Consider the following 20,862-nt stretch of genomic DNA (forward strand, 5'->3'; position numbering starts at 1 on the left):
AAATGGGCGTGTGCTAGCGATGTGCCGTCATTGAGTGACGGACCCTGGGACGCGGGCTGCAGTGTTTCCGGGTCCGTCACCGCTAGCGCAGATAGATCATCTAACTCTATTAGCGCTAGCGCGATGGCATGTCGGCACTTGCGTTAATGCAGCCCGTTTAACGCATGTGTTGAATGGGCTGCTGTTAATGCAATGTGAACCTAGCCTAAAGGAGTCTGTGTCATGTCAGGGGAGGATGATGAGAGCCAGCTTCAGCACCAGGGAACAGCGCTTACTGTAGCGCTTCTTCCCCGGTGCCAATGCGTGTTCTCCGTGTGCACGTGTGCGGGATGTTTTGCCGTCCATGCTGACAGTAAAAAAGAGACATGTCAACGTGTTTTGCCCACGGTGTTTGTGCTCCGGTATGTGTGAAAACTGTCACCACATGTACTGGAGACAGGGACCTGTAAAAGAGGCCTTATGTGCAGAGGTAAGTGCATCCATGTGTGGGTAGGGTTTTATCAGCTCTTATTATAAGCTGACGCTTCTGGCCTTAATCAGTGTGACTGAACATGATGTACAATCAGCCCCTGTCTCTTTTATTTGGTAGAAAATGTCACAGAAGTAGCAGTGAAGGATAAAGAGCAGGATGCGGTGGAGGCCAGCGAGGTGAAGGTCAGTATATCTGGTGACATATTTTTTATTATTCACATTGCCCATTTGATGTATGTACTAGATGGTGGCCCGATTCTAACGCATCGGGTATTCTAGAATATGCATGTCCACGTAGTATATTGCCCAGCCCACGTAGTATATTGCCCAGCCACGTAGTATATTGCCCAGCCACGTAGTATATTGCCCAGCCACGTAGTATATTGCACAGCGACGGAGTATACAGCACAGAGCCACGTAGTATACAGACTTAAAATAAAAAATAAACATATACTCACCCTCTGAAAGCCCATTAAAGTCCTGGCCCTGTGTGCGGTGCACGCGGCAGCTTCCGGTCCCAGGGTTGGTATGGGCGCAGGACCTGTGATGACGTCGCGGTCACATGACCGTGACGTCATGGCAGGTCCTTCTCGCAGGACCTGTGATGACGTCGCGGTCACATGACCGTGACGTCATGGCAGGTCCTTCTCACATACCATCCTTGCCACCGGAACCTGCCGCTTGTATGGACCGGTCACCGGCCATTTTGGCGCTGGACTGTGGCCGTCGCTGATTGGTCGTGTCTGTTTTGCCACGACCAATCAGCGAGTTGGATTTCCGTGACAGACAGAGGCCGCGACCAATGAATATCCGGGACAGACAGACGGAAGTACCCCTTAGACAATTATATAGTAGATGAGGGCCTGCTTTTTGTAGGACGAGTTGTATTTTTGAACAACACCATTAATTTTGCCATTATCATCCGGTTCCAAACTTCCATATTTTTTAATTAACTGTTAAAAAAAAATGCAGAACCTTGTTTCATTCACCATTTTCTGAGACCTGTCATATTTTTACCTACATCTGTGGAGTTGAGTGAGGTTTTTTTTTTTTTTGTTTTTTTTTGTGGGGCGAAATGATGTTTTCATTGATACTATTTTCAGCTACTTGCGTTTTGATCACTTTTGGTTGTATTCTTTAGGGAGGTGTAGTGACCAAATAACCGCAATTCTGGCGTTTTGATTTTCTTCTCTTTATGTTTTGTTAGATCGGACTTTTACGAACACAGCAATATCACAAAAGTGTATTATTTTTAAATTGCTTTATTTTTAGTGGGGAAAAATAAAGGGTGACTTCAATTGTTACGTTGTTGTTTTTTCTTTTTTACTTTTTACTTTTAGTCCTCTTAGTGGATTTTGAACCTTTGATCGCCGGATCACTTATACTATATCCTACAATACTATGGTATGAAGGGATTAATGCCACGCTGCTCACATGATTCTTTACAGAACGTTTCTTTAGGTTGCTATACATTTTTACCCCTTGTTAGCAAATCCCTCTTGGAAAAGACCATAAGACTGGAGTCACACTAGCGAGTTTTACGGACGTAAGAGTGCAGAAAATACGTCCGTAAAACTCGCCAAACAAACGGCACAATTATTCTCTATTCCCCTGCTCCTATCTGCCGTATTTTACTGATCCGTATTATACGGCTTTCTACGGCCGTAGAAAATCGCAGCATGCTGCGTTTGTCACCGTATTGTGCAAAAAAAACGCCAATGAAAGTCTATGGAAGCTCCAAAAATACGGATTACACACGGACCAGCAGTGTGACTTGCGAGAAATACACAGCGCTGTTAGAGAGAAAAGCCGACAATTCAGTGCGGTGTACAGTAAAATCACACTGACAGCTTACATTAGAAATTAGAATAGGTAGAATAAATGTGTACACATAGAATAGGTATATATATATATATATATATATATATGTATATATATATATATATGTCAGTGAGACACATATATGTATATATATTGTTACTTCATACAGCGCTAGATAGCTTTAAAGCCGGTAATTCAATTACCGGCTTTTGCTATCTCCTTCCTAAACCCGACATGATATGAGACATGGTTTACATACAGTAAACCATGTCATATCACCTTTTTTTTTGCATATTCCACACTACTGTTAGTAGTGTGTATATGCAAAATTTGGCCGTTCTAGCTATTAAACTAAAGGGTTAAATGGCGGAAAAAATTGGCGTGGGCTCCCGCGCAATTTTCTCTGCCAGAGTAGTAAAGCCAGTGACTGAGGGCAGATATTAATAGCCTGGAGAGGGTCCACGGTTATTGCCCCCCCCCCCCCTGGCTAAAAACACCTGCCCCCAGCCACCCCAGAAAAGGCACATCTGGAAGATGCGCCTATTTTGGCACTTGGCCACTCTCTTCCCATTCCCGTTTAGCGGTGGGATATGGGGTAATAAAGGGTTAATGCCACCTTGCTATTGTAAGGTGACATTAAGCCAAATTAATAATGGAGAGGCGTCAATTATGACACCTATCCATTATTAATCCAATACTAGTAAAGGGTTAAAAAAAACACAAACACATTAAAAATTATTTTAATGAAATAAAAACAAAGGTTGTTGTAATAATTTATTCTACGCTCAATCCAATCACTGAAGACCCTCGATCTGTAACAAAAAAAATAAAAATAAACCAACAATATCCATACCTTCCGCAGATCTGTAACGCCCAACGATGTAAATCCATCTGAAGGGGTTAAAATATTTTGCAGCAAGGAGCTCTGCTAATGCAGCGCTGCTCTTTGCTGCAAAACCCCGGAGAATGAAGGTAAAGTAGGTCAATGACCTATATTTACCTTCATTTGCGGTGAGGCACCCTCTGCTGGTTGTTCCTAGATCGTGGGAACTTTCCTAGAAAGCTCCCAGGCTCGAGTTCATATGAGGACAACCAGCAGAGGGCGCCTCTTATGAACTCGAGCCTGGGAGCTTTCTAGGAAAGTTCCCACGATCTAGGAACAACCAGCAGAGGGCGCCTCACCGCAAATGAAGGTAAATATAGGTCATTGACCTACTTTACCTTCATTCTCCGGGGTTTTGCAGCAAGGAGCAGCGCTGCATTAGCAGAGCTCCTTGCTGCAAAATATTTTAACCCCTTCAGATGGATTTACATCCTGGGACTTTACAGATCTTCGGAAGGTATGTATATTGTTGTTTTTTTTTTTTTTTTTGTTACAGATCGAGGGTCTTCAGTGAGTGGATTGAGCGTAGAATAAAATATTACAACAACCTTTGAGATTATTTCATTAAAATACTTTTTAATAATGTGTTTGTGTATTTTTTAACCCTTTACTAGTATTGGATTAATAATGGATAGGTGTCATAATTGACGCCTCTCCATTATTAATTTGGCTTAATGTCACCTTACAATAGCAAGGTGGCATTAACCCTTCATTACCCCATATCCCACCGCTACACGGGAATGGGAAGAGAGTGGCCAAGTGCCAGAATAGGCGCATCTTCCAGATGTGCCTTTTCTGGGGTGGCTGGGGGCAGGTGTTTTTAGCCAGGGGGGGGGGCAATAACCATGGACCCTCTCCAGGCTATTAATATCTGCCCTCAGTCACTGGCTTTACTACTCTGGCGGAGAAAATTGCGCGGGAGCCCACGCCAATTTTTTCCGCCATTTAACCCTTTAATTTAATAGCTAGAATGGCCAAATTTTGCATATACACACTACTAATATTAGTAGTGTGGAATATGCAAAAAAAGTGGTGATATGAGATGGTTTACTATATGTCGGGTTTTAGGAAGGAGATAGCAAAAGCCGGCAATTGAATTACCGGCTTTAAAGCTATCTAGCGCTGTATGAAGTAATAATATATACATATATGTGTCTACTGACATATATATATATATATATATTTTTTACACATGGATCCCTTGTATAGCCGTATGTTGGTTTTGCAAGCCTGCGAGAAAAACACGCAGTACGGATGCCATACGGATCACATACGGAGGATGCCATGCGCAAAATACGCTGACACACCCTGCCTACGGAGGAGCTACGGACCACTTTTTTGGGGACTTTTCAGCATATTACGGCCGTAATATACGGACCGTATTGTCTTACGCTGAGTGTGACTCCAGCCTAAGAAGTAGCACAAAAAAAAGCCAAAATCTCTGGAATCGTATGGGGGATTTAAGAAAAAAAAAAGTTCTTTATTTTATATCAGTCTCTTTTTCTTAGAGACAATTGTGAAATAAATCCTGGAAAACCTCTTTAAATTGCACAGAATTTTAGTTGTTAAATTAAAATAATAATGGGATTTACTATTGTTGGTGCGGTCAGTGGGGTGAGGGGCACCTTTTGTATTTTCTGTGCATTAGGGCTCATACTCACTTGCGTGAAACTCGGATGAGTCTCGCATGTTAATACCCGGCGTTACTGCCGGCACTCATATCGGAGCGTGAGGCCGCATAGGAATACGTGGAGCTGCACGCTTCGCTGCTCTGTGCCAGGTGCAGTGCCTGGTATTGCCGTGCGAGACTCATCCGAGTTTCGCACAAGTGAGTATGAGCCCTTACTGGCATGTAATTGAAAAGATGAATGCGCATTTGCCTAGTGCTGCATAGTGTTTTGCTCTAGAGATCAATAAAAGTCCCAGAGATGGTCTTCCACCATCAGCATATCCTAGCAAAATGCCATTATTGACTTTAGTGGAAAACTCCTTGAATTTGCCTGCACAACCAGTGTTAAGAATTAGCAACCCATCAATATTACATGATTAGAGAAAGTCCAGTCCATGACGGATGTTATATTCTCATAGACTTTGAGATTTGTAGAGTTTGGTTGTTTCTGTACGAAGTCATGTCACATTCACCTTTGTATTAGAAGGTCCTGGAGATGCAGATGGAAAGCCACCGCGAGGCCCATCACAAGCAGCTGGCCCGTCTCCGGGATGAGATTAACGAGAAGCAGAAGATCATTGATGAACTGAAAGAGTAAGACAGTGCACATGAGCTGACATGTATTCCAGGGGAATGGCACATTTGTGACTACTGAGCATTTGGCCCTTTCAGTTCTTTTTGGCCAAACATGAAGCACCACTCCAGCATATGGTGGTGATTTAAATGTAAGCCTCCCTGCCCCCGTTCTTATACTCAGCTTCTGGTAACTTCACCTTTTACTGATGCCGCTCTGGTCCTGCGGTGCCATGTTGTGCCTGTAACTTCTGAAGGACCGGAAGTCAGAAGTTACTTTACAAGAGCTCATTGTAAGTCTATAAGAGCCACAACAAGGCCATAACGAGGCTCTCATAGAGAGGTGCTGAAACGTGACCAGCATGCTTCACGAAACACTGGAGCTGCCGACAGGTGACTTTTCGCGTGAGCCCGACGGGCATGACACTGGAAAAGGATGATGGAGGCACATGAGTATCTTACAGGGGACAGGAAAATTACGTTTAAAGCACCACACAAGCGGAGCAATTAAAAAAAAAACCCGCTGGAGTGGTGCTTTAACTTCATGCATGAGACACCATCTCGCGCATTGACTAGACTAGGCCAGCTTTCTAAGCCTCATGAAGTCATGGGCTGCTGGTGGGATCCAAAGGAAGAAGAGGCAATTATTTAACATTAAATGAATATAAAAGGAACTTTCCCCCTGCAAAAGGTCTACAGACAATTGCAGAAAATTCTGCAAAATTCACAGCTGAAAAAAATAACTGTGGATTTTGTTGTAGAAATAGAGCAGATGTGCTGCACAACTAACCCTTTGTATTGCAAAGAGCCCAAGCCTGGCACAGAATTGGGCATGCTGTAGTGCAGGTCTATTTACACTGCCGATATGCTCCACATACAATTTGTCAGTGGAAAATCTGCCTATACACCCTGGGAGAAAATCCTGTAAAAGTTTCTCAAAATTATCAGGCCCTGAAGGCTCTTGCTTTATTTTTTTAGAAACTATTTTATTAAATATGAGATGTCTTGAGAGTTTTCTTAATTATCTCCAGAACAAAAATGAAGAAAAACTTTTCTATTTGGTACAAAATGGAATAATTTAATCCATTCTCTAATTCTTCAGTCTGAACCAGAAACTGCAGCTGGAGCTGGAGAAGTTGAGAGCCGATTATGAGAAACTGAAGAGCGAGGAACACGAGAAGAGCCACAAACTGCAGGAGCTGACGTGAGAGTCCATGGAAGGCAGAGCTGCTTAGCACGGGGTCATACTTATGTAGCTGCACATAATGCACATTATCGTCTCATATTAATTTTAGGGCTAAAAGTCTTGTGGGGAGCCAATGGACACAGTGGTGCTGCGGTCCCCAAAATCTGACAGTGTTTACATCTGCATCATTGAAATTTTATATGGGTTATTTATTACCAGTGATGGATATTGTGCAGGTTATTTATTATCAGTGATGGATATTGTGCAGGTTATTTATTATCAGTGATGGATATTGTGCAGGTTATTTATTACCAGTGATGGATATTGTGCAGGTTATTTATTACCAGTGATGGATATTGTGCACGTTATTTATTACCAGTGATGGATATTGTGCAGGTTATTTATTACCAGTGATGGATATTGTGCAGGTTATTTATTACCAGTGATGGATATTGTGCAGGTTATTTATTACCAGTGATGGATATTGTGCAGGTTATTTATTACCAGTGATGGATATTGTGCAGGTTATTTATTACCAGTGATGGATATTGTGCAGGTTATTACCAGTGATGAATATTGTGCAGGTTCTTTATTACCAGTGATGGATATTGTGCAGGTTATTTATTACCAGTGATGGATATTGTGCAGGTTATTTATTACCAGTGATGGATATTGTGCAGGTTATTTATTACCAGTGATGGATATTGTGCACGTTATTTATTACCAGTGATGGATATTGTGCAGGTTATTTATTACCAGTGATGAATATTGTGCAGGTTATTTATTACCAGTGATGGATATTGTGCAGGTTATTTATTACCAGTGATGGATATTGTGCAGGTTATTTATCACCAGTGATGGATATTGTGCAGGTTATTTATTACCAGTGATGGATATTGTGCAGGTTATTTATTACCAGTGATGGATATTGTGCAGGTTATTTATTACCAGTGATGACTATTGTGCAGGTTATTACCAGTGATGAATATTGTGCAGGTGATTTATTACCAATAATAGATATTGTGCAGGTTATTTATTACCAGTGATGGATATTGTGCAGGTGATTTATTACCAATAATAGATATTGTGCAGGTTATTTATTACCAGTGATGGATATTGTGCAGGTTATTTATTACCAGTGCTGGATATTGTGCAGGTTATTACCACTGATGATATTGTGCAGGTTATTTATTACCAGTGATGGATATTGTGCAGGTTATTTATTACCAGTAATGGATATTGTGCAGGTTATTTATTACCAGTGATGGATATTGTGCAGGTTATTTATTACCAGTAATGGATATTGTGCAGGTTATTTATTACCAGTGATGGATATTGTGCAGGTTATTTATTACCAGTAATGGATATTGTGCAGGTTATTTATTACCAGTAATGGATATTGTGCAGGTTATTTATTACCAGTAATGGATATTGTGCAGGTTATTTATTACCAGTGATGGATATTGTGCAGGTTATTTATTACCAGTGATGGATATTGTGCAGGTTATTACCAGTGATGATATTGTGCAGGTTATTTATTACCAGTGATGGATATTGTGCAGGTTATTTATTACCAATAATGGATATTGTGCAGGTTATTTATTACCAGTGATGGATATTGTGCAGGTTATTTATTACCAGTAATGGATATTGTGCAGGTTATTTATTACCAGTGATGGATATTGTGCAGGTTATTTATTACCAGTAATGGATATTGTGCAGGTTATTTATTACCAGTGATGGATATTGTGCAGGTTATTTATTACCAGTGATGGATATTGTGCAGGTTATTTATTACCAGTGATGGATATTGTGCAGGTTATTACCACTGATGGATATTGTACAGGTTATTTATTACCAGTGATGGATATTGTGCAGGTTATTTATTACCAGTGATGGATATTGTGCAGGTTATTTATTACCAGTGATGGATATTGTGCAGGTTATTTATCACCAGTGATGGATATTGTGCAGGTTATTTATTACCAGTGATGGATATTGTGCAGGTTATTACCAGTGATGGATATTGTGCAGGTTATTTATTACCAGTGATGGATATTGTGCAGGTTATTACCAGTGATGGATATTGTGCAGGTTATTACCAGTGATGGATATTGTGCAGGTTATTTATTACCAGTGATGGATATTGTGCAGGTTATTACTAGTGATGGATATTGTGCAGGATATTACCAGTGATGGATATTGTGCAGGTTATTACTAGTGATGGATATTGTGCAGGTGATTTATTACCAATAATGGATATTGTGCAGGTTATTTATTACCAGTGATGGATATTGTGCAGGTTATTTATTACCATTGATGGATATTGTGCAGGATATTAATTACCTGTGATGGATATTTTGCAGGTTATTTACTCATTTCTATTTTCATCAGATTTCTGTACGAGAAGCACGAGCAGTCTAAGCAGGATCTCAAAGGGCTCGAGGAGACTGTTGTAAGTAGATCTCGCACAGTCTGATGTATCATCGTTATAACAAATATTACTGGGATCCTTACTGATCTGTAATTGTTATCTAAGGCTCGTGAACTCCAGACCCTCCACAATCTTCGGAAGCTTTTTGTTCAAGACGTCACATCTCGAGTCAAGAAAGTAAGTTGACTTCTCATGATCCACAATGGCTTATGTGACTCTATGGATGGAATAAGCCACAAATAAGATGTAAGCTTTGTATTTCTGCAGGTGCAGTGCATAAAAGGATATTATTCATTCACTTGCAATGTAAAAGCATTTAATGTTCTGCTACTTAAAATTGGTTGTTCAATTAGGGCCTGATCGTGTGGAAAGAACAATATAAGGGAGATTGTCTATTCAGAAATGTCTTTGTTATGGTGGTGGACCCTTCAGACGTCTCTCTTGTTTCTCCTATATGTATGCTTTCCTTGGTGTGGCTGAGAGGGCATGTCTTCTCTATGGGAAGAAGGGAGTAAGCCGTTGTCAGACGTTGGCAGCTTATCTCTAGAGAAAACAAAACGAATGGGCAGTCAAATTCAGAATGTCCTATCTTTTTCTTCCCTGTCATCATCTGTTACGGGAGCTCTGATACACATTACATGGCCAGCTGACGTTATATATATTGGAACTAGTGATGAGCGAATATACTCGGTACTCGAGATTTCTCGAGCACGCTCGGGGGTCCTCCGAGTATTTTTTAGTGCTCGGAGATTTAGTTTTCATCACCGCAGCTGAATGATTTACATCTGTTAGCCAGCATAAGTACATGTGGGGGTTGCCTGGTTGGTGGGGAATCCCCACATGTAATCAAGATGGCTAAGAAATGTAAATCATTCAGCTGAGGTGAGGAAAACTAAATCTCCGAGCACTAAACAATACTCGGAGGACACCCGAGCATGCTCGAGAAATCTCGAGTACCGAGTATATTCGCTCATCACTAATTGGGACCTTTAGCTAGAACAGAATTCCACAGCAAGGGGCGGGAAGAAAATTTATAGGTACCATCTGCTTTTTTACAGAGATTACATCCCCAGTTGCTATTTATCCAGATGAGTCAATCCCAGTACTTTGTACTTATGAGTTTGGTAGCCATTGCCATGAACTTCTATACTTTCCACTTAGGAAAGCACAAACTTGGTAATCTGCTGAGTATAGATAAGAATGGAGAAGATACCACATGTGCACGACCTTTTTACCTCGAGTTGTTCAGAAGAAGTAGGGAAAAGGAATTCTAGTTTTATGACTTCTTGTATGTGTCAGAGACATCACTTGATATAGTGTGAATGGTCAAATGTAAAAAAAAAGCAATCAATATATTTGAATTATGTTTCTAATTATTCTAATAACGACTAATATAAATGACTGTGTAGTACAGTTGGTGCGGATACACTCGCAGGACCAGGTCCATCGGCCTCGTTAATAATCTCTGATCGTCAGATGAAAGCCCTGAGAACAGCCTCCTTCCTCCCGACATCCCTCGCTCATCTTTTGATTAGCCGGTCTGGCGGGACATCATCGTTGCAGCGTGACGCAAATGTGATGTCGCACCAGGCTGGCTAATCAAAAGATGAACCACAGATGCCAAGAGGCAGGAGGCTGTCCTCAGAGCTCCTGTCCAGACCAGTGGCCATTGGACCGGGTACTGTAAACTGATTCGTGCCGACTCTACTGTGAAGATATTAAAATATGACATACTTGTGTACTGCATCTTCCATTAAAATACCAATGCATCTATATAGAGTGCTGAAATGGAACCCGAGGATAGTGGGGGGATTCACTCCCAGAAACAGAAGATTTCCTTTCTTGAGAACAACTTGGAGCAACTTACAAAGGTTCACAAACAGGTAGGTGATACAGCTATTGTGTATGTGAAAGCTAGCTTTACTTAAAAGAAAGGACAACTGTGAAAAAAAAGAAAGAAAAGTGTATTTGTTGTTCACAAACTGAGCTCCTCATATCATTGTGTGTGCAAAGTGTAGTGGGGAATGCCATGAAGAGTCTGTGCTAGTGCATCTGCTTCTGTGCGGCATGAAGAGCTGACATGGACGCTCCTGCTTGGCTGCTGTTATCTCCTACATTGTGCCGGGTAGAGCATTGCTGCCAAGTGCATGCCTTTGTTTGTAATTTGAGTTTTTCTCACCATACATAGCTGGATGCAGAGCCTTGCCTATAACTAGGTGGGGATGTTTGTCCTGTTGGCAAGGATCATATTTGTAATTCATATTCACAAATAAATTCTAATAACTCTAATGTAATCTTATATTATCATGGTATGTAATGGTATGTAATGAGCAACCAGAGAAGGGAGTGAGCTCACAATGTACTAGAGATGAGGGGCTTACACAATAGGTGCCAATTTATTCCCTTTCACTCTCCACATATACAGTATAATATAATACACTTTAGTTGCATCATTTTTTTTCCTTTTGATGGTTATAAAGCACAGAACAGGGCTATTTCCAACACCAGCGTGTAGGTCTTGCCATTCAATCATTTTTTCACAGCAATCCTGGAAAATGACACTATATATATTTCTAATGGATTCAATATTATTATGTAAATAAAACAACTACATGCATGCCTAGTAAGGGCTACATACATGTCTTGGAAGGCCTACATACATGCCTAGTAAGGTCTACATACATGCCTAGTAAGGCCTACATACATGCCTAGTAAGAGCTACATACATGCCTAGTAAGGGCTACATACATGCCTAGTAAGGGCTAGATACATGCCTAGTAAGGCCTACATACATGCCTAGTAAGCGCTACATACATGCCTAGTAAGGCCTACATACATGCCTAATAGGGCTACATACATGCCTAGTAAGGGCTACATACATGCCTAATAGGGCTACATACATGCCTAATAAGACCTACATACATGCCTAATAAGACCTACATACATGCCTAATAAGGCCTACATACATGCCTAGTAAGGTCTACATACATGCCTAGTAAGGTGTTGTGAATTCCGTTCTGGAGCTCCCTCCTGTGGTTGCTAATGGTATTTTTGTGAGTTCTGCCCTTGGGCTCCCTCTGGTGGTTTCGAATGGAACTGCTGCTCCTTTAGGTAGCTGTAGCAGCTGCCTTCACTAATCGCCTTGCCTGGGTTTGTTATTTAAACCTGCTCTGGGCTTTAGTCCATGCCTGCTGTCAATGTTCTTGGTTGGATTTGATTCTCTCCTTGGAATTTTCATATGGCCAGTCGTTGTCTGCAAAAGATAAGTTTTTGCTAGTTTTTGTTTGTCCATTTGTTTGGACTCTATTGCTTTGCAAATATGTCTCTTTTTGTCCAGCTTGTCACTATGTCTTATTCAGGCTAGCTGGAAGCTCTGGGAAAGCAGATTTGCCCCTCCACACCGTGAGTCGGTGTGGAGTTCATTTTTGTAAACTCTGCGTGGATTTTGTAGTTTTTTATACTGACCGCACAGTATCCTTTTCTCTCTGTCTATCTAGTTTAGTATTGGCCTCCTTTGCTGAATTCTGACTTCGTTTCTGTGTACGTCATTTCCCTCTCCATTCACAGTCAATATTTGTGGGGGGCTATCTTTCCTTTTGGGGGTTTTCTCTGAGGCAAGATAGCTTTCTATTTCCTTCTTTAGGGGTAGTTATTTCTTAGGCTGTGAAGAGGTGTCTAGGGAGAGTCAGCAACATCCCACGGCTATTTCTAGTGTTGTTGTTAGGATTAGGAACTGCGGTCAGTAGAGATACCACCTTCTCAGAGCTCGCTCCATGTTGCGTTTTAGCCACCAGGTCATATCAGTGTGGCCTCTTAACCACCAGGTCATAACAGTAAGGCCTACATACATGCCTAGTAAGGGCTACATACATGTCTAGTAAGGGCTACATACATGCCTAGTAAGGGCTACAAACATGCCTAATAAGACCTACATACATGCCTAATAAGGCCTACATACATGCCTAGGAAGGGCTACATACATGCCTAGTAAGAGCTACATGCATAGAAAGGCCTACATACATGACTACCAAGGGCTATATACATGCATAGTAAGGGATACATACATGCCTAGTACGGACTATATGCACAGTAAGGCCTGCATACATGCCTAATAGGCCTACATACATGCCTAGTAAGGCCTACATGCATGCTTAGTAAGGCCTACATACATGCCTAGTAAGGCCTACATACATGCATAGTAAGGCCTACATACATGCGTATGAAGAGCTCCATGCCTAGTAAGGCCTACAGACATGCCTAGTAAGGCCTACATACATGCCTAGTAAGGGCTACATACATGCCTAATAAGGCCTACATACATGCCTAGGAAGGGCTACATACATGCCTAATAAGGCCTACATACATGCCTAGTAAGAGCTGCATGCATAGGAAGGCCTACATACATGCCTACCAAGGGCTATATACATGCATAGTAAGGGCTACGTTCATGCCTAGTATGGACTATATGCATAGTGAGGCCTGCATACATGCCTAATATGCCTACATACATGCCTAGTAAGGCCTACATACATGCTTAGTAAGGCCTACATACATGCCTAGTAAGGGCTTCATTTATGCCTAGTAAGGGCTATATACATGCCTAGTAAAGTCTACATACATGCTGTCACGAAGTGCCTTGGGATTGTGGGCGCTAACCAGGTCCCTAAAACTAGGGGCGCCCTATTTATCTCTATCCCCCCGGATTACTCCTAAAGGTGAAGTCGCTGGGTTCACATGCCTTGCTATGCTATATCAACGCTAATCTTAGGAAGCACTGAAGTGTATAGGATAAGGCTAACCAGACAAACAAGGGAAGGCAGACAAGGATAAATGAAAATAACAATCATACAAAATTCAGTCACCAAACAGAGTGGAACACAGGAGTAAAAAGTAGAAACCAAATAGGAGAGGCTGAGGATGTGCACACAAACAAAACGCCAAACAATACTCTCCTGAATAAACATACACCTCCAACGCCAGAGCAGGCAGCAAGAACAAACACTGGCAATCGCTAAGTGCCAAAGGTGAGCATATCGAGAAAAAAGGGGAGTGACTAACACTGAACAGCGAGACAATCCAGGTAGGAAAGCGCCAGGAGCCTCAACTGAAGAGATTAACCCTTGCACTGCCAGCCAGGAAAAAAAACTGCACTGTTTAATAAGATGGTGACGTACTTCAAACCAGAACAGGAGTTTGTGAAACCAGACGCCGCAATCTTGCAGCCCCTCTCTGTCGTGGTATTTGTGTGACACATAACTAGTAAGGACTACATACATGCCTAGTAAGGACTACATAGATGCCTAGTAAGGCCAATATATATGCCTAGGAAGGCCTACATACATGCCTAGTAAGGCATATATACATGCCTGTTATGAGCTAAATATATGACTAGTAAAGGCTACATACATGCCTAGTAAGGGCTACATATATGCCTAATAAAGCTGACAAACATGCCTGGTAAGGGTTACATATATGCCTATTAAGGCCTTTATACATGCCTAGTAAGAGCTACATATATGCCTAATAAAGCTGACAAACATACCTGGTAATGGTTACATATATGCCTATTAAGGCCTTTATACATGCCTAGTAAGAGCTACATATATGCCTAATAAAGCTGACAAACATGCCTGGTAATGGTTACATATATGCCTATTAAGGCCTTTACACATGCCTAGTAAGAGCTACATATATGCCTAATAAAGATCCTGTTTCCTAATTTTGGACAAGCTCTTTAACCCTCCGTCACATACAATATTCGGACTAACGAGTTCACATACAATGTGCCTGTCAGGCGCCTGCTGGAAAAATACCTATAATATCTAATGTTTGCAATTTCAGTGCTCTAAAAGTGATCAGTGACCTTCATAGGGATGTAATAAAAGAGACTACACATAATCAGTTGCAAAAAAAAACATTTACTTAACATAAAACTAATAACTATGAAATACAAACTTTTCAAAACTCCCGCCAAATAGTCCCCAGTTCGACTCTCTCAAAAAAATGTACAAAGAAAATTTTTGAACACAAACTTAATTTTAAGGTACCTTAAGTACTATTAAAAACATATTCAATCAGAAGTAGATGCTGAGGTTTCCCCAGAAAAGTCACACTTGCAGAGCAAATAGCAAGAATTACACACCATTTTTGCATGTGTCAGGCAAATTGCTTTATGACATTTGAGACATTCATAATTTGAAAGCCTTCTGGTTCCGCTTTCCGTTTGGCAGGTGGTGCATCTCCTTCTTTTGTGAGGTGGTGCAGATGGTGACTTTTCACCATCATCTTCTGGGCGGAACCTTTTGAGCTGAACTTGAAGGCGAGAGGGGATACCGATTGTTTTCACGCTTCTCCTGCGTAGCTCTCCAAGTACTAGTTCATGGGCCAATTTTTTCAGATACAATCGTCTACGGAGTGGTTCAAGCTTGTTTTCAAGATAAATTACTTGTGAATTTATACCACCCAAATTCAACATAGCAAAAAATATGACCATTGGCCAGCGTTTGATGTTTCTGCTGACGTTGAAAGTGGAGCACATCTGATCTGCTGTATCCACACCCCCTTTGGTGGCATTGTAAAATGTAATTATCTCCGGGGTTTTTTCTGCCCCAGTCCCAGGATCGATGGCAGCATCATCATGAAGTGTTGATAGAAGAAGTACGATTTTTTTGGCATGTGGTACATAGGAAACTAAAGCCTTTCCATTATGGAATGCAAACATACTGCTGTACTGTTGTCTCTCTTTCACACTTACAAACTGTGGCGGCAATTCCCTTTTGTTTTTTCTTACAGTTCCCACATATGACAGCTTCTGAATTTTCAGATAATCAATCAGATCACAACTTGTAAACCAATTGTCAGCTGTAATATTGCGACCCGATCCAAATAAGGGTTCAGCCAGTCTTTTTACAACATCAATGGGTTTGTTGCTCACACAGTAAGGACCTTCTGGTTGTTTTCCTGCATAAACTTCCAGGTTGTAAGTGTAGGTCTTACTGGCATCAACAAGGGCATAAATTTTTATTCCATATTTGTTTGGCTTTGATGGAATATATTGACGAAAGGCACATCTACCACAAAAACCAGGGAGCATTTCGTCAATAGTGAGATTCTCTCCAGGGTAATAATTTTGTTTACAGTTTACAACAAATCTTTGAAATATATCACGAATTGGAGCAAGTCGGTCATGTGTTTTGCGTTCGGTTCGGGTAGTTCTGTCGTCAAACCGAAGGCAACGAATTAGAATCTTGAATCTGTTTATGGACATAACAAGGCTAAATTTTTCAACTCCATCCCCATCTTTACCCCAAAGTTCCTCCAAACTTTGTCTATTTGCCCTATAAGCTCCTGCAAGGTACAGTAATCCAAAAAAAGCACGCAGTTCTATTTCATCTGTGGGCTTGATGGTTCTGTTGCAGATGTACTTGTCCTTTATAATGTCTATATATTGGTTGGTATATGTGACAATAGAGTCCAGAATGTCATCTGTAAATATACTGTTCCAGCATTCAACTGCAGTTTTTGCATTACGTGCAGTTCCTATTACTGCAGGAAGGTGAGTAATAATGTTTAAAGGTTCCCTACGTTTTTTCTGGAATGGCTTCTTGTTCCATTTAGTATTTTTATCTTTTCCAATATAATATGATCCAACTTCTTCATCCTCACCACTGTCACCATCTTGCTCTGTTTCAGAATCCAGGACACATTCTTCCACCTCATCATGAGAATCAATCTCAATTTCCTCTCCTAAATCCTCATTCAGTGTGAGGTCTCTATCATCTCACAGCATGTTTATTACTTCCTCAACATCAAGTTGTTTGGATAAATTGTACATTTTCCTCTCCATTTCAGCAGATAATCTGAAGCAAGAGAAGGAATATGTTAGGGAACTACTGTATATGCCTGAGCAGCACACTTTCTTTTATAAAATCTCCCTTATTTCTATGAAATATCCTCACATTTTGTGCTATACATTCATAAAACAAGCTAAATAAACTATTGTGATGAATAAAAACATAAAATACCAACCTTACTGAATGTGACGTATTCACATACAATGAGCCTGAGAGATCTGTGCAGCTATATCCTCTCCCCTGAAGCTCTGAAATCCAACTGTGATATCAGGTTTCACAGACCTTCAAGAGACAGGAGACTACCTGGAGGGAGGGGGTTTCCTCACAATCTGGTGAGGAAGGAGAAATGAAAGTAAAAGAGAAGCGCCTGTCAGATCAGTTGTATGTGACGGAGGGTTAAAGAGGACTTCACCAGGTCAAAAGTTGCCATTTTTGCTCTTTTATTGCCACTGCTCCGCTGAGTATCCAACTTGTGCTAACTTTTCTGGTCTCTACCAATAGGGGCGATGCTCAGAGTAATTATTCAGAGCAGCCCAATGGCATACCCCCAGGGAACCATGAGAGCCACACCCCCTTAGTAGGCCAGAAAAATTTGCACTAAATATATAGGCCAATATCTCTGGAATCGTATAGCGAATTAGAAAAATAAACAAAAGAATGGAGGAGCTGCATCAGTCAGAGAGATATCATCATTGGACTTGTGTCCCTGGACCCTGTGTTGGCACACTGATAGTCTAGGCATACATTTTATGAGCCTATAGATTACTTTACATGCCACTATATTGTTTTACTTTCGGAGTAAAACTTTCACAGAATAGCTCTGTGAGCACTGCAACTTGTCACATTATATTTTATTATACAACCCATAGGTATTCATGACAAAAAGGTACACTGTGGTGTGGAACATTGATCCTTAGGTTAGCATAAATTCCAGAATGTTGGAAGTGTCCAAATTGTGTCATTAAAAAGCTCCACGTCATAGGCAGCACAGTGTGAGGCCAGTTTCACACGTCAGTGTCTCCAGTACATGTATTGACAGTTTTCTCACGTACCGGAGACACTGTCACACGTAGACCCATTCAAATGAATGGGTCGATGCACATGTCATCATGTTTTCACAGACTGTGTGTCCGTGTGCAAAACACGCAGACATGTCCGTTTTTACCCAGACACACGGGCCACAAAACGTGCCACATGTGCACATGTAGAGCAGTGCACACTGTCCTTCGTGTGCACGGATGGCAGCCGGGGAAGTAGTGCTACTGTAAGCCGCTGTTCCCCGGCGTCTGGTGCTGAACGCCGCTTTCATTCATTCTCCGCTGCTCTGCCGGCGAGCAGCGCGAACAGGGGAGAATGAATGAATGAATGAATTAATTAATTAATGAAAAACCTGACGTGGGGTCCCCCCTATCTTGTTAAACCAACCCGGCAAAACTCAGGTGCGGGCTGCTATTCTCAAGCTGGTAAGGGGTCATGGATATGGTCCCCCCAGCCTAAAAACAACATCCCACAGCTGCTCAGAAAAGGCGCATCTATTAGATGCGCCAATTCTGGAGCTTTGCCTGGTTCTTCCCACTTGCCCTGTAGTGGTGGCAAGTGGGGTAATGAGGGGTTAATGTCACCTTCCTATTGTAATGTGACAGTAAGCCCAGCTTAGTAATGGAGAGGTTTCAATAAGACACCTCTCCATTAGTAATCCTATAGTTGGTAAATGGTTAAACACCACACAGTAAGAATAAAGTATTTTAACGAAATCATACACCACACGGTTTTTCCATCTTTATTTAACTGGTAATCCAAGCGACACCTTCGATCTCCTGTAAAAAAAAAATAAAAATAGCAAAACAACAATATACCCATACCTGTCCGGTGTTCAGTCAGTCCAACGCTGTAATCCATATCTAGGGGATAGACAGTTTACAACCGGGAGCGCTGCTAATGCGATGGACCCGGCTGTAAACTACTGGGGAATGAATGATGGGCAGCAGGCGCAGGCTCAGTAACTAGCGGTGACGTCACTGAGTCTGTGCTCGCTGCCGGCATGAACTACTGTGACCTCTGGACCGTGGGAGAATGCAAGTGATGAGGTCACTGTGAGAAAGCTTGAACTACCGTGACCTCATCACTTGCATTCTCCCACGGTCCTGAGGTCACATGAGTTCATGCGGGCGACCGAGCACAGACTCAGTGACGTTACGGCTAGTTACTGAGCTTGTGCCTGCTGCTTCTCATTCATTCATTGTCCCCTGCTCGCCGGCAGAGCAGGGGAGAATGGATGACAGCCGCGTTCAGCACCACATGCAGGGGAACAGCGCTTACAGTAGCGCTACTTCTCCAGCGGCTGTCCGTGTCGTCCTGATGCGGCACACGATTGCCACACGTGTGCCGCATGTAGTAAACACACGGACACACGAACAGTGATATCTCCAGTACTGGTTTTTCCGCTATCGGAAATATCAGGACGTGTGAAACCAGCCTAAATTGGAGGTGTTGTCCCATTTCTCTTTGTACCATTCAGAAGTCCAGAAATGTTGGTACAAGAATATATTCTCTATGCGATAGAGCAAAATACATTTTGTAGCTTCTTTAAGTTGGTTTAGGATGGCGTTTCTCTGAAATGTTATATGTCCTTGTTTCTTTCCGTTTTTGATTCTAATTTTCATTGACTGATTTTAATCAAGTCTAGAATTATTTTTTTTATTATAACAAAATCATGACTGTCGAGAGGGTGTTTTTGTCAGATTGTTTTTTCTTTAATACCTGCTGATTAAGGTCTCATCATTATATATTTGTAATGCTGTTTTAGTAAAATAAGACCTTTGGAAAAATAGCAATATAAATAGATTGTCATGTGTTCCTTGTACGTCACTGTAAAAGCACCGGTACACGTCTGTTCACACTGGTGTCAGCCATTCTTCTAGGATCAGTGACAGGTCTGCTCTGATCCATCTTGCCCTGGAACCTGATGAATACTAATGACTTGTGATTTGTCTACCTGGCAGGATAGTGCAACAGTCTCTCCCCGACAATAGAAACTCAACCTAATGGAGCTGTGACACCAGTGTGAATACAGTCCAGCATTTTTAAGGGTGTATATTAGAATTGTTTGCATTCTCTTTGCCAAGAAGCACGCAGCTGTTTTCTGGGATTTACGGTAGATATGGCTGTGTCTAGGTGTCTGGGATGATTCAGTCTCCCATGCACTTGGTATGTGTGTGGGGTCTCTGTGTAGTGGTGCTACGTGATAGGTTTAGAGCATAAACTAGGGACTGAGAAGACAAAATGGATCCTGATTTCCCACATCACTAACATCACAGTACAGTCATAGAAAAATGGCAAAAAATATATACATCCACATATAAGAAAATGTTAATATATTGTTTTCTGTTCAGATGATATTGTTTCTGGTCTTCTAGAGTGCTGTTTATGGGATCCTGCATTGTGACACATTGCACACAGGCTATAAGCAGAAATCTGTGGCCGCCCTACCAGAGCCCTGAACCTCCACCTGCCCATCACCATCCTTGGTACTTCTTCTACTTAGAAGCCCCGACATGATGTTATGTATGCTACTAATCAGATGAGGCATCGGCGATGCTGACTTGTCGGCGGAGGTTCGCAGCGCTCCCATCCGGAAGTCGTGGGGAAGCAATATGGCTGATGGACCAGAATTGTGCAAAACTTTTTTCTCATCTCTTGGTGTGCGGTGTCATACGGGTATTAGATTTAGGCATGGATTCATGATATTTGACAAGGAATTAACTGAGAAAAGTCTTAAATAGGTTCTCTGGCCACATAAGAATTTTTTAAAAAGTTTTAGTGTTTCAAAACAGGAGTAACAGTCACGTTACTGATCCCTGCTGCTCCCATTCCAATGCTTCCCTGGTTCCCTGCCTGTCTCTGTATTCATCAATGATTGTCTGTTGCTGCGACTTATTGGTCACTACTGAGGCCAATGATTGTCTGCAGCAG

General features: G+C 41.6%; 1 protein-coding gene across 4 annotated transcripts in view; it reads left to right on the forward strand.

Annotated features, from left to right (window-relative positions):
- Positions 1–20,862, forward strand: part of KIF5A (kinesin family member 5A) — a 228,895-nt gene that overhangs the window by 154,350 nt on the left and 53,683 nt on the right. For 2 of the 4 annotated variants that reach the window (XM_069758567.1, XM_069758565.1), the window contains exons 18-23: positions 590–654; positions 5,329–5,438; positions 6,520–6,621; positions 8,998–9,058; positions 9,143–9,214; positions 10,816–10,920. In XM_069758567.1, the coding sequence (XP_069614668.1) occupies positions 590–654; positions 5,329–5,438; positions 6,520–6,621; positions 8,998–9,058; positions 9,143–9,214; positions 10,816–10,920 (515 nt within the window). The remainder of the gene's footprint in view (positions 1–589; positions 655–5,328; positions 5,439–6,519; positions 6,622–8,997; positions 9,059–9,142; positions 9,215–10,815; positions 10,921–20,862) is intronic. The other 2 variants (XM_069758568.1, XM_069758566.1) reach the window with 1 other exon arrangement.

Source organism: Ranitomeya imitator, chromosome 3 (assembly GCF_032444005.1).
Source record: "Ranitomeya imitator isolate aRanImi1 chromosome 3, aRanImi1.pri, whole genome shotgun sequence".
Lineage (NCBI taxonomy): Eukaryota > Metazoa > Chordata > Amphibia > Anura > Dendrobatidae > Ranitomeya > Ranitomeya imitator.